The 15,754-nt window shown below is 40.3% G+C and overlaps 1 protein-coding gene across 1 annotated transcript in view; it reads left to right on the top strand.

The window, feature by feature from the left end:
* Window positions 1-4,459: 4,459 nt before the first annotated feature.
* The window catches only part of LOC132910751 (homeobox protein MSX-2-like), a 45,282-nt gene continuing 33,987 nt past the window's right edge, over window positions 4,460-15,754 (top strand). The window contains exon 1 of the mRNA XM_060966713.1: window positions 4,460-6,126. Within this exon, the coding sequence (XP_060822696.1) occupies window positions 5,388-6,126 (739 nt within the window). The 5' untranslated portion in view covers window positions 4,460-5,387. The remainder of the gene's footprint in view (window positions 6,127-15,754) is intronic.

Below are 15,754 nucleotides of genomic sequence, written 5' to 3'. Positions count from 1 at the left end.
TTATAATATATCGTACAACTGATCTACAATATTTTATCATCGATTTTGTTATTTTTACAAATGCAAGTAAAACGTTCGCTCTGCCAGGAGAAACATCCAAAGAACTGCCAATGCTGAAAAAAATTGTTCCAATCGATCGTTCTTCCTATTTCGTAAATAATCGACTATTTACGATGGCGCGACGATACAACGTGCAATCATATAATCACGCGCGAATTAACTGAAAATTTTAGAATGTAAGTAGTTACAAGTTGTAAATTACATGGCGTTACCTCGTACGATATCAAAGTTTCTTCGACCGATGTAAGAAAGCGAATACGAAAAATATTCAACTATAATATTCAAGTTAGTTTTAAACTTTACGTTTCTAATCCCAGTTTCCAATCCAATTTCCCTAGGTAGATACTTCCTAGTTTTACAAATCTATATAGAATTAACGTACAATTTAGAAAATAATTGATAATCGACAGCAGATCGTTATCTTACACGATCGATTGATGTTTTATCGTATTTCATAGAATGTTCGACGATGCTGTAAATAACGCGAAATACGTAGGTAGAAACCTCTTTGAATGGTATATACGCGTTGAAACTGCGTAATAATGTGCGGCCTCGGCCATTAGAAAAGAAACGGCAATGCAAAAGGCGAGAAGGTAAGACTTAAGTCGTCGTTTCGTCACTATGTGTGCGGCAAATTATTTCGTTGCCATTACCGGCAGTACCGCAATGTTTATTGCGCAACGGCACACTGTTCGTGGATTACCCCTCAAATGAATTGCCAATCGAAATTACTATTTCTACGAAACGAAGCGCATTCGCCTGATGCGTTTTGCTCGTTCGACTATCGACGCGATACGAAACCGTGTCAACTGTTTGATTTATTAAACGGATAGGTAGTTCGCTTAGTATGGACTTGCTTTGGAAATTACAAATTAATACGAGATACGAAAACAAAAAGAAAATGAATTTTCCTGCTTCGTGTTCGTAAGTTATATCTATCGAATTTCTTCCTTTCCGTTTCAATCTTATTTTTTAGTATTAGGTCGTCTGATAAATTTCTTTCGTTTTATAAGGAAATAATGGATACACGACATTTTCCGTTTTATATTATTTTATTAAATTACGTATGATCCATTTTGTTTTATCAAGATAAAAATCACAACGTTTGATAGATCAAGTTTCATGTTTGCGTAAAGGTGCGTCGTTTTAAAAGACATGTCTGTAAAAGAAAGACACTTTTCGGACAATCTAATAATATGGGATAAGTATCGTACCTGTTTCGTCAGTTGTGACTATAAAAATATGAGTCTGCATAAACATTCGCAGCTGTTCATCGGTGTAAAAGAATTTTTATTTTCAAAACAGAGATCTTTCTTCTCGAAGCAATTTTCAAACAAAGTAATTCTCGGTGCAATCTTCTCATAAAAATAGCTCTTTCATTGGTTCTCCTACTATTTCGATATTCCCTTAGAAATAGATAATAGTTAGAATTTCTTAATAGTTAGAATTTCAATGACGAGATGGTACGCTTAAACGTAAAAAGAAACAAAAAGAATCCTCGTGATTTAATTTATTAAGACATTTGTATATCGTGATAAGAAACATTCGCTGCTGTTCATCAGTGTAAAAGAATTTTTATTTTCAAAACAGAGATCTTTCTTCTCGAAGCAATTTTCACACAAAGTAATTCTCGGTGCAATCTTCGAACGATGAAATGCACATTTCAATATTCCCTTAGAAATAGATAATATTAATAGCTAGAATTTCTTAATAGTTGGAATTTCAATGACGAGATGGTACGCTTAAAAGTAAAAAAAAAAAAAAACAAAAAGAATCCTCGTGATTTAATTTATTAAGACATTTGTATATCGTAATAAGAAACATTCGCAGCTGTTCATCAGTGTAAAAGAATTTTTATTTTCAAAACAGAGATCTTTCTTCTCGAAGCAATTTTCAAACAAAGTAATTCTCGGTGCAATCTTCGAACGATGAAATGCACGTTTAAATAACATTTCGAGTTCTCATAAAAATAACTGTTTCACTGGTTCTCCTACTATTTCGATATTCCCTTAGAAATAGATAATAGTTAGAATTTCTTAATAGTTGGAATTTCAATGACGAGATGGTACGCCTAAACGAAAAAAGAAAAGGAGTCCTCGTGATTTTATTTGATATTATATGATAAAAAACATTCGCGTTCTGATTCTTCTGTCTCTTGCGGATCGAGATTAGACAGGAATATATAGGTACGCGAATGAAGAGTTACGTTACGATAATAAATTCTACCGTTTAACGTAGCTATCCATACGATTATTCGTACGCAAATTATTGTTTTCATAGATTCGGTGAAATTTGTCCAATTATCTATCGATTTTGTACGTAGCCGGGACGCGTAGTTTCCTGTTAGTTTTAATTTTGCCCGAGTTTAGCGAAGATCCAATCAAAGTACACGGTTTAATAAGCCACGCTTCGGCTTGCGAAGTGATAAAGTCGCTCGATAAGACAAGGAAAATGGCGGGGCGAGTTTGTAGACGGTCACCATTTTAAATTGGCTCGTATATAAGGAGGTGGCTGCGCGTCGTGCGACTACAGGAGACACCAATACTTTCGTCAGGTTGTAGAAACTATCGATCAATAACGAACAAACTTCTTTTTTACTCGTAACGTCGACCGGTTCTCTGAAAAATAACGTTTCAAGAGTTACGTAGAAATTGAAATAAAATTCGATTAGCCGATCACTTAAGTATACTCTTATGCTATTTCAATCCATAGAAAAAGAATACTCTGGAAAAAATCCTATTTATTTCTATTATTGTCATACAATGGCAGCAAGTTTTTACTTCTCGTTCCTCTTCGCATTTCCATTATTTTAAGTCGTCTCTCCAGTGCCGCACGAGTCATCGACGATGCAAGTAGGTTGGTAGATACAAAATTATTATCAAACGAGTAACAAAGATCCTTCGCTATACGTACTAATTCAGCAAGATAGGTGAAAAGCGTGAGGAATTTTGTAAAAGCGCTATTTTCTCGTTCAACTATGTAAAACGCGCCGATGATATCTAACGCGATGTTTCCCTCGATAGGTACAATTCCAGTAAAACCGTGGAAAAAGAATACTTTGCAAATACCTTTTAGTCTTTTTCCAGCTACGTCCATATAATTGATCAAAGCCTAAGTCAAACCCAAGTACAAGCGAAAATAAGAACCATCCGCGATTACGTACGAAACGAATGAAACACGCGATAGCCGCGAATTATCTTCGTTCAACTTGAGTTTTACGACCTTCCTCCTACGCTTTTTAAGAAAATTCCTGCAGTAACGTTTCTCACGCACCTTCTGAAAATTACCTAACGATCATCCGTCTTCGTCTCTCTGCTCCCTAAATGCCAGCTCGACTCTCTTCGAAACTTTCCTTCGTCCACCTGCTCGTGCTACCAAACATGCGGCGATCAGGTCCGCGGAACGTGGCAACGCGTAAATACGCGTGGAGCGGTAGACTCGACTGTTTAATTGGAAATCTGCGACGCCATCGTGTTTCATCGAACGGATCATCGGATAAATCGAAGAGCGTGCGAAAGAGCCGGGGCCTGTTGGCTCAACTTTCTGGTTGGAGAAGAAGACACGAATGCGAAGGTAGAGTTGGCCTCGAGCCTCGAGCATCGGGTTGTTCGGTGTTCCGTGCCGGAAGGCCGAGGGGGGAATTGGCGTGGCTGGCTGGCTGGCCTTTTGCTCGATGCTTTAGGCTGCATTCTGCGAGCTGCGCATACCTAGCTGCACAACACGGGGCGAACTCCATCGCAACAGCGCGATAAAAGCGTCGTGGCCGCGAGCAGAAGAAGGCGGTGGAGGAAAACTGCGAGAGAGCGCGAGCAGCGAAGGACGAGAAGGGATCGTTGGGAAGAACGGCGAGGAGAACGCGGCAGGAGAAAAGGTGGAACGAAGAGAAAAAAAGGGAAGAATGGGTGGAAGAGGCGTCGAGGGGAAGGCGTGGAGGGGACGAAAAGGATATTCGTCGTAATTAAGTCCCTCCGCTTCTTGAACGCTGCGCGGCACGTTTCTGCAGCGAGACGAGGGAACACGGGCGGTGGAGGTGCACGTTGGAAGAAAAGGCGCGGAGGCCGAGGAAGGGGCGGCAAGAAGGACGAAGGAGAGAAGGAACGCGCAACGGAGGTGCCCTGTACCGCGGTGGGACGAAGAAACGACGAGGAATCGGGAGTAGGAGAGAAAAAAGGAGGCACGACGATCGGGCAATAAATAATATAGGAGAAAAAGGCGATCGCCTGCAACATTCTGCTCAAATGTTAAATAGGTATCAATTTAACGTTGCCCAATCGGCGAACAGGTAGGCGGAACCTGCTGGAACACGATTGGACCACGGCGTCGTGGTAGGCGATACCACGCGTCGGGACGCGGGGTCGTGGCTCGAGTCGTCGCAGGACCGTGGTAGGGATGAATCATTTGGTTTCTCTGGTTCCCTCACAACGTCCCGTCTCTCTCGTCGCGACCGACCTGGATTCACGTCCCAACTCACCACGGACCGAGTTCCGTGTACGGAAAACACAGCCCTTTCGAGCACCACGTGAGCTACTCTCTGCTCGTCTTTCTGCCTCCGTTCCACCCAACCTTCGTCTTCTTCGCTGTCTTTTCTTTTCTTTCTTTCCCTCTTAGATCTCACGATCGATCCGTCTTTTCTCTCCCCCGTGATTCGTCGACCGCGTGATTTCCGATGGACCGAGGGTACCGAGCAGATCGAAGGTCCAGGCAGTCGCGGCAACGTTCGTCTCAGCGGGACCGCGCTCTGTGATTTTCCGTTTATTCCCACGTTCCACGAACAGCTGACTCTGCACGTTAGAACGAAGAGGGTTTTTTTAGCGTCAAAGTGTGTAAGACAGCGAGGCGAACGGTAGCGGGACTAAAAGTGTCGCGGACTGACCATCGATGTGATCTGGTGCCCAGTTGACTGTAACGTGGATGAAAACGGCCGAGCGTCGACGGTGTTCTGCGAGTGAAGTTTATCCGTGTCGTAAGTTTTGACATTGGCGAGTACTCGGAGCCCGCGTACAGGGACAACATGGCCGTCAGGCGAATCGGAGTACGCGATAGCCCGAACGTCGGATGAAAGTGCATCGATCCGTCGATTTCAACCGTACGAGTGAAAACTTTGTAACGCGTAGCTATTCGACAATTCGAGTGCTACTGCACGACGGATATCGAGTTTCGTATCGCGGAAGCTTCGCGTCCAAAACGACAGTTCGATACGCCGAGAACGGATAACTGACGGAGAGGCGCAGGATGAGTATTCGAAGCAGCTTCCGGTGAGCTATAAGTTTCCCAAACTTCCGAACCATCTACCCAGCAGGATCATCGTCGATACGGCCGAGAGGATCATGTCGGTTCACGGCGACAGCGACGTGGACGCGACGGAGGAGATCAACGTGGATGACTCCGACTCCGGAAGTTGCAGTCCGCGTAATTACGCCACCGACAATCGTCGGCTGGAGCACTCGGAATACTCGAATTCCCCGCCCCCGAGTCAAACCAGTTCGAGAACGTTGCAAAACGAGTCACCCAGGAGTCACCCGTTCAGTATAAGCCGTCTGCTAGGTGAAAATCGACCGCAGAATCCTAAGAGCCCTTCGTCGGAAGATCTGGACAGCGATAAGGAGAGGAAATGGTCTTGGGAGGAGGGCAACAATAACGGAGGCTCGTCGATGACCTTGGACGATGGCAGAAGATCCTGGGGTCACGAGATGGAAGAAAAATTGTCGGAGAAGGACGACGACGACACCGGAAGTACACCGGAGACGCAGATAAATTCAACGTCGTCGGTTCATTGCACGAGCGCGGCGGATCTACTGGCGCCGTTCAGACTTTTCCCGACCGGATCCGGTCTCATATACACCGGCGGAGGCGTAATAAGGGTTCCTGCTCATCGACCACCCGGTGCTAATGGGACGGCAACGGGTGCACTGCCGGCACAGGCGTTGATACCACCTTGGAGTTTACAAGCTCTTCAGCATAGTCAACAACAAGCGGCGGCGGCCGGTCTTCACAGGGCAAGCTTGTTGGCAAACCTGGCCGCACATCCGCTTCAGGGACACCCACACCTCAAGGATAGGCTCGCAGGTAAGGGGACTGTGGAGTCGTCTGACACGCTCGACGTCGGAAATTTACGGTTCCCAATGGAATTCCGAGGATTAGTCGACGTATCGTGTTAAATCATCCGATTGGCAAACAGCGGCAACGGCACGATATTTTCTAGAATTTTGATTTTACTCGTTCGAGAAGTTTGCTTTTCGATCGAAATTCGCTTCTTTCGAAGATTGATCATCGATCGTTGTTAGGAGGCGCGTAACGCGTCGAAGCGACGTAGACGATTGTCGTTCAGTGTCTTCAGAATCGTAGAATTCCTTTATCACGGATTAGTTTCAAACGTTCTTTTCCTTCCAGATGGACGGTATCCGTCTTTGTAAAAGTTCGTGGAATGTTAATACGTTATATTTAACAGTGATATTAGTAACGCGTGGGTATTCACATTGCCAACAGTCGCTCTTTAAATCGAAAGTGGCGACTGTATACCTTTCTGATCTTATCTTTTGAACTTTGTAAAAGCTGTATTTTAATGTCGAAACTTTTTAATTTTCAATCAACTCTGATCTTTATATCGATTCGGTTCCTAACGATCGTCGCTATTCCGAGTTCTATTTACCTTCCCTTTTAGCGGGATGCTATTAGCATATCGAAAAATGCTTGCGCGTAAAGGGAGTAATCAAACGTTCCCTCAAAGAAGAAATAATATTATCTACTATTTAACAACCGTGTTTGTTCTTAATCGACGCGTAAACGTCTTTCGGACGAATTAGTTTCATTTTCTGTCACTCGGGATAATAGTGGTGTATCTTCGATCTTGTTACAAGCAAACTTATACCACATACGTGTTCAAGACAATTTTAACGTATCGGTGTAACGATAAAGTATCTTCATACGTACGTACCTATTTTTAAAGTATTAAAAGGGACACGATACACCCACTTTTACACCGAGTATTCGCCAATATCGAATATTTCTGAGCAGCTTGATTTTCTCGAGAAATCGATAACGAGAGTTACACCGCTATTATGCTGAAGCACTCGTGTCACGAGTATTATCAGTTCACGTCATTTAATCTGGGCTTTAAACAACGGAAATAAGCTGGACGTTTTTATCAGGCTGAAAACAAACATGAAAGGCGATAATAGCGCATAAAACGACGTAATTAAAATTATAGGTGTTCCAATTAAATTCTATATCTAAATATTATGTCCTCAACCCCCTGTTAACTTCTATTAACGTCTAAATACGTACTTCTGTCGTTTAAATCTTTCAATCGGAACGTGTTCTCATTTATCTTACATAATGTACTTATATATACCTTTTGTATCAGTGAATATTTCGTATCTACAAAACGAGAATTAATTTCCACTAAAATAAGCTAAATGTAGAAATATGTCACGGATGAAATTGAATTTCGTTCCATTTTATAAACGTCACCGAATCTATGCTACGTTTCTCTCTAAAACGACACTCGTTTAATTACCAATTCGAAATATATTTTTGTATCGTTATTGCCTGCTTCTCGTTTTTCCGTATAATTTGCCACAGACGAGTAAATTTCCTATTGCCGAAACGTCGTTATTAATTACTTTGACTTTACGATAGATACAAAATCGTAGGCAAGGAATCTGGTAAACGACGATGAATGCCACTCTCGGCACGGCGAACCGCGAATTCCTTTGCCTTTGCTGCCACGGACCTTGATTTTTCTTCATCAACCGCATTTTCTGATTGTAACGATAGCATTATTACTCTCTAGTTACGCGATTTTACCACTCTGTGTACCTTGATGCAAACGAGAAATAGCTTCGTTCGTAGCGAACTGCGGTTTCTCCGCGGTGCTCGGCGATCGTGGACGCAAGATAGCGGAGATGTCAATGCGTGCAATGACGATTCCCACGTCATCGCGGATAATGCAGGCACGTACGGTTGGTTTTAACGTTAATTTAGTGAATCGCTCTTTAAGCATTCCACGAAACGTCGCTTGAATTTCACGCGACTTTCGTTTGTTGGATCCTTTGCTTAACGTATCTGACGTATTTAAAGATGCAAATATTTATATACTGGATGGTTGTAATTAGCTGAAGAGTAATCTGAGAAGAAACTTAAATAACTTGTTATTATTATAAATTATTATTGTAGGAAACATGCAAAAATGTACAATGTACTTATAGTAACGGAAGAAATGTGTAAAATATTCAGAATAAATACCGTAGTATAGAGAAATGAAGAAAATATTATATTAAGTCGTCGGAAAAGTTTCTTTCCTTTTATAAGGAAATAATGATGCACATTTTCCGTCTCATATTATTTTATCGAATTATGTACGATCCATTCTGTTCTATCAAAATAAAGATTACAACGTTCGACAGATTAGGTTTCATGTTTGTGTAAAGATGCGTCGTTGTAAAAAAGAAAGACACTTTTCGGACAACCTAATAATATGGGATAAGTATCGTATCTGTTTCGTCAGTTGTGATTATAAAAATATGAGTCTGCATAAACATTCGCAGCTGTTCTGGATAATAGTTAGAATTTCTTAATAGTTGGAATTGGACGAGATGGTACGCTTAAACGTAAAAAAAAAACAAAAAGAATCCTCGTGATTTAATTTATTAAGACATTTGTATATCGTGATAAAAAACATTTGCTGCTGTTCATCAGTGTAAAAGAATTTTTATTTTCAAAGCAGGGATCTTTGTTCTCGAAGCAATTTTCAAACAAAGTAATTCTCGGTGCAATCTTCTCATAAAAATAGCTCTTTCATTGGTTCTCCTACTATTTCAATATTCCCTTAGAAATGGATAATAGTTAGAATTTCTTAATAGTTGGAATTTCAATGACGAGATGGTACGCTTAAACGTAAAAAAAAACAAAAAGAATCCTCATGATTTAATTTATTAAGACATTTGTATATCGTGATAAAAAACATTTGCTGCTGTTCATCAGTGTAAAAGAATTTTTATTTTCAAAACAGAGATCTTTGTTCTCGAAGCAATTTTCACACAAAGTAATTCTCGGTGCAATCTTCGAACGATGAAATGCACGTTTAAATAACATTTCGAGTTCTCATAAAAATAGCTGTTTCACTGGTTCTCCTACCATTTCGATATTCCCTTAGAAATAGAAAGGAACATTCTTCCGTATATAATTCGATACGTCTGTTTCTAATTTTACATTTCACTGAAGAATGATCTTTCCGTTCGGACGGAAATCCAATTGTGAACCTGGAGTTTCTCTAGAACCTCGGCAAGTTTACTTCCGAACGTCCAAATCGCGAGCGACGTAAAAATGCAATACGCAAAAATAAAATTCGCTAATGACCTATCTATGCCAATTAGTTAAAAACGACTGATACAGCAGCTGCTTATTACCCGCGTTATCTCGTCGCTACTTTCGTTTCCAGTCTCTTCGCGTAAAACCAACTACTCGCGCGAATTACGCGCTTCGTCGATTGCCGATCGCCGAGACAAGAACCGCGAAAGGTATTTCACGTCGCGTATAAGAAAGGTATTTCGGTGTATAGGAAAAATTCGGAAACTTCTGCGACTTATCGAACTCTCGCAAGATTCATATAATTTCGTATCATAGAAAAGGCTCGCTAAGATATTAAAGCGCAACAATTCGAGGACCATAGAAAAGACAGAGACGAAACGAACGTACGAGTTTGCCGAATAATTCATCGATCTCGTTCTTTGATCCTTTTTCTCAGTCATAAGGTTCATTCGCGTTCGAATTCCGATAGAAGACGACTGGATTTCTACCAGAAGAGACTTTTCGATATATACTTGCAATTATGCCACGTACTAAAATATGTAGCGGTTGATCATAGAAAATGCAAGAAACTTTCTGCTCTGGGCAGATGCAATTCTCTCCAGCTCGTACATTGCATCCAGATACGTGATCAATAAACAAGCGCGATATCCGTACGATTCATACACTTAGGAAAATCCTGGCTTATTATTAATTCCGATCCCCGTGGATTCGAGGAAAGCAGCGAACGGAGTGTCGAAATGTAGCCGAATATAGGAGACGCGATGCTGGTATATGTAGATCGTAGGAATCGGCGTCTCCGCTCGGGATATGAGTTTCTCTAATTGGGCTCGTTTATCTTGAGACCACCAGGCGGTCGAACGTGTAGGTGGCTGAACATCGTTAGGATGATGGCTAATCCTCGTGTAGTCGATATCAATTATGAATCTTACCGCGGGAATTATTCAATCGACCTCGTCGTTACGATTAGCCGTATCCGAATCGTCCAATATGTGTATACATACGTACATATACACACGTAGAGAATATACGCTTATATACTCAAGCAGCGTATAGAAGTATCACGTGTATGCGCGGTCGTCGCTATGACATTTTAATGGCGTGCAGACAAGTTGAAGTCTTCGCGTTACTTCGAACCCGCTCGATAAACCCTCGCGATTCCTTTTTTCTCGCTTTCTCGCGCGGACCACCGTCTCCGTGACTTCGCTGAAAGGTAACGCGCCACGGGAACCAGTCGCCGAGCAACGAACCGTTGCCTTTTATCTAACGACCGTTTCCGCTAACGAGACGCGTTAGTTAATTCGAACGCCCGGTTCGGACGATAACGAGAAATCGAGTTCGATGGATGCCTTTGGTGGAATGCCCGACCGTTGTTCCTTTTGCTGACATTTCGATATCGCTGAAATGAAATGGACGAGCAAGATGTTAGGTTTGGATGCTTGGATTATTAACCGTTTGTAACGTCGTGTGCTTTCCAAGTTACCTGTACGTATGTATTTATTTATTTCAGCCTTGATGGCCTAGAAATTGGACATGTATGAAATATAAAACCAGGCTAACACTAGACGCAGTTGTACGTCCAGTTTATCTACAACGCGAACAAAAGAAAGTTTCGACGGAATTAACGCTAACCTTACCAGGCTCGGTCGAACGACCGGTTTCAAATTTTAATTAAAAATTCCGCGTTCCTTGTTATTTCTTTCGTTCGTCCAACTTTACGTAAATTCTTATATTAACAAACATCGAGAAATTGATTAATCGAACGATATAAGGATTTACATAAAGTTGCACGGACGAAAGAAATAACAAGGAACGCGCAATTTTTAATTAAATTTTGTAACCGGTTGTTGGACTGCGCCTGCTAAGGTCGGCGTTAAAAATGAATTTACGAGACAAGGCATTTGACACGAGCGACGAACAGATAGATACAATTAGATAATAAGCCGAGTGGGTATTTATACAAGTTCGTCTTCTTATTACAACAGAGCTAAAGAAACTTGAATATAGCGAATAAATGTTCCAACCACTATCCTATTTCGCTACTTTCTACATTTTTGCACGTTCTACGTTCTTCCGCATCTTAGTTCCCTGTAAATTCTTATTGTACAGTTTACATATAATACAAATGGACCAAGATAGACGACTATTACCAACACACTATAAGAAGAAACGTAGCAGATATGAAAAATATTAATATCTAACGAGACGAATACCATTTTTAAAAACCTCTCAATTTTAGATATGCGATATTATTGCGAATGGCTGGAGGATAAGCGAGTCAAATGTTTAACGACGATCCGTTTCTCCGGCATTTTACCTCTCTCAATAAAATGCCTCTCTTCAACTTTACGGTATCTAAGATAAGATTAGCTGAATCAGTTGTTTCGTTAATATCGTTTGTTTTTGCATAATTAGGCAATTCTTGCCAATAAGGAAAATTCTTCGCACTGCAGCTAAATAATTCTACCTCGTCGTACGTTGCTTCATTGAGTCGATCCATTTCGCTTGGACGTGTGCCTTAAACTACAGCGAACGGGACAATTGAATGTTGGCGATCGTGGGTATCGAACGGTGTCGATCGACGATTTTTCCATTGAAACGTGGGAAAGAAATTATTCCCTTGGTCCGCTTGACATTGCGAGAGCTATCGTCGCGGCGTCAAAATCTAACGGTATCCACGTAATTCTACGGTTTAATAGCGCAACTATAGGAAAAGAGGGAGAATTTATTAGGCTCGTCTAAATTATCGCGATCATTATCAATAACCGATTCACATGACTTTTCGAGTATTCCTATCGCGCGTCGTTACTAATTCTCGTAGAATATATCGGACATAAAGAAGAACTCGGTGCTTTTGCGAGTAAAACGATCCATTTTCGAAATCATTGACGTATCAAACGTTTCTACGTATGTCAAACCGTACGATGGCCTAACAAAATTACGTCGTTGTCTTTCAAATTTGTATGGAAACTGAGACGAAATTAAAATAGCATTAATAATAAAAATAAAATTCATTTGGGAAATTTCGTTTCATTTAGTTGTGAGTCAAGGGGTTACTAAGATACTTTAATATTCAACTAGCAGAAATGGTACTTTTCATATTCGTTTCGCTTGTGAACGTCGACGTTGCGTTAATACGTTTAGTTTAAACATTTTTATAATACTATTTTTTTCTCTTTTTTTCTTTTAGTATTACAATCACGAGAAAGAATCTCAAAGATTCGCTTAATATTTTTGCCGTTACTATTTTTTTTATCGTAGTGGGCGTCGGTAAAATATTTATTATTTCAAGGGATTTTTTTCCATTTGGACGAAACAATATCGTAAGCCACCTTGCTCGTACCTTTTTCGATACGCGTCGTTTCGTTGCTCGATTTTAAACGCACCGATCGTCTCTCTCACGAAGCCGGTACAAAGCACCTTGAAAATGTGTGTGAAAAATGTAGCGGCTCGCCTTCTTCTAGTTCTTGACATTTCAGCCCTTAATTCTACATCAGGTTCACGGTTACGGAAAATTTCAGGCGTTCAAAACGTTTTCGGAGCAATTATCGTAAAAGTTGTTCTATAAAATTTTGTCGGGATTATACGGAGCCGAGCGAACAGTTCGGTGGTTAGCGGCCGCACAAGGCAATTTACGTTCAGAGAAACAATCTTGCCGATTTGACAGGATGGTTTCTCTAATTGTAAGTCAAAACTCTTCGACCCTGCGGGCAACGGGAGTGTAAAACTGAACGCTCTGGGGCGCCAGTGTGTAGAAACAGGATCGTATAAATGCAACTTGTGTATCGAGGTGAAATTTCACTTTATCTCGTTCATCGTTCCCTGTCCTTCGGCTCTTTTTTACTTGGAATTTTGTTACCTTTCATCGGCCGGCTCTTACGGAAATTTCATGGTTCCAACTGGTATATACACGCTGCTCGCAGCAGTTCCAGCATCGCGTATAATATTCGACGTTTTCAAGGAGTAAACCGAGGAGATAATCGCTGGCTCAAGACAAATTTGTTGAATTAGACAAACAACGAATGAATAGAAATCGAACTGTTTGAGTTTCAAATGATATTGAGACGCGTAAGTGACTTTTCATCGAAATGACAAATGTAAGTGTCGATTCTGACGTTACGATAATTCATTAAATTTCCTCGCTTTGGGATATCAAGGTGCAGTCGACATGTATAGAATTATCCGTTTCGGTATTATAAACAAAACTACGAATTTCATTAGCTTTCAAGTAAACGCGATTACCTCTATAGTATTTTCTGTAAATTTTAATTTCCATCGGTAATGCACCTTCGTTCCACGAACGTTCCAAGCATTTTTGAGAGATTCTTTTTCGAATCAAATAAAAATTACATCGTCGTAGAATTTCCGATTGCGGTTGATTAAACGAGTAACACCGGATAAAAGGAATTATTTCGGCGATGAAAATGTGAATAAATTTAGAAGAAACTAGAAGCTCGAAATAGTAAATTTAAACGGAAAATTATCTTTCTTTAATAAAGTATCAACGTAACATAAGAAGCATCTATTCTTGACACTGCTAGGACCTTCGGGTTCATTATACATTTAAGAAATTCCCAACGTGAGTATACACGAATTCCATTTTCGGATTAATTTATAATACACGAGCATAAATGAAGCAATAGCGAAGTTGTATAATCTATTTTGAAAAGAAACATCAAATATTAACCAGCTTAATATCGAAGAGGTTTGTAATTTTTTGAGAAATAACAATTGCAGTTATTAAGAAGCGCAAGGGAAGGATAAGAAAGGATACTAAAACGTTTCAAGAAAAGAATTCAGAGAGAAGAAGACGTTTAGAGGAAAAATACATGGTAATACGTACCTCGATTTAATCCTATCAATATCAAAGTATTACAGTGTGAAATTATTCAGTAAGAAAAAGATATTCCGGTAGAAAATAAAAAATAAATCCCGCTTTAATTTAATTCGTTCGAATTTAAAACATTTTGTACAGACATGAAATATTCCAATATTTATCGTATAAAACCTAGATTTTGTCCAATTTTGAACTTTTTTTCCAACCAAAGGAAAGAGGATAAAGTGCCAAGTGCTTTTGATCCGATTGTACCCACAACGAAGATCGTCGTTTAACGTCTGTACAATCAAATAGCTCGCAACATATACAAACGTATAGTTGCGCGTACGTCACTGGGATACGCGGAATAAGATAAATCGCATGTTATTCGTGAATCTCCAAAGTAGATGTTTCGAGCCACGTTAGGTGTGAGTGCATCTTCGGTGCTGGCCGACTCGTAGCCATAAAAGGTGCAACAATTTGCTTCTCCCAGGCAAAAAGCTGAATCGAGTTTGAGCCACAGTAGGATGAAAACGTTGCCACCTGCGTGGACTCAAATATCGTCTCCAACATATTCATTAGTTTTTTGATTTTTTCATAATCGAGCGCTTTCCAATCTTCGAGAAACGACGAGTTCGGTTATAGTTATTATAGCGATAAAATGGTTTCAAAGCTCGTAGCGATTTGACTTTAGAGACACGCTATAGTGCGAAAGGAATTGTTTCTCTGTTTGTCACCTGGAAAATACGCACGTTATTTTCTTCGAATATTAACGTATCGCGTTTCGAAGAGCTGATACCGACGTTGAAAGTTTTGCGTCTATATGGAAGGAAGAATTTTATTTAAAAGGAATTTTTAAGTTGAAATCGTCGATGCTGAAGTTCTTACGTCTCGGATTAAAAGAATACGAGGATGGCGATGGTTTGGCAAAGTCGCGTCGAATTTTTCTTATACAGATAACAGTTCGTAAAATCATGGGAAATTCGATATTAGCGTGAGTCACTGAATTTGATAAAGAACTGGTCCAAAACAGCCTAACTATATGTAAATTTGAATACACGTTTACAAATGTTGCACAACCAGTTTCTGCTGCGTGATTTCTTAGACCTGCTGCTGCATTCGGTGTATCATCGTGTTATTGCATGTACGAACATCGTGTGTTTCAGTTTCCTTTTGTAACACGCAACCGTCATTTTAGATCATTGTTTATAACTTTCCGATAACATTACTATCGTACGTGTTTCCTTATCTATACATAAATAACGGTAAGATAATAAATTTGTTTAATTCAGAGACAGAGTAAGCGGATTTAAAAAAAAAGAGAAGACTCGTAATTGTCACTGTGTTTCGGTCGTGACAATACGACCGCTAAGCTATGCCATAATTTTCTTGTTTCTTGTATTCTTCGTGGAATCGGCGACAGAATCAACAATTACCATTAGAGACCCCTAGCTTTCCATCCGGACGGCAGCTCGGTGTAGATTTCTCCGTTCTCGGAATCGATTAACAGCGATTGAACGTAAAACACGCGGTAACTTGGATAATTTATTAAAACGATATATTCCCGAACAG

The sequence above is a fragment of the Bombus pascuorum genome, chromosome 9 (genome assembly GCF_905332965.1).
Source record: "Bombus pascuorum chromosome 9, iyBomPasc1.1, whole genome shotgun sequence".
Lineage (NCBI taxonomy): Eukaryota > Metazoa > Arthropoda > Insecta > Hymenoptera > Apidae > Bombus > Bombus pascuorum.
The sequence above is the reverse complement of the archived record's forward strand: the minus strand, read 5'-3'. Positions and strand labels throughout refer to the sequence as shown.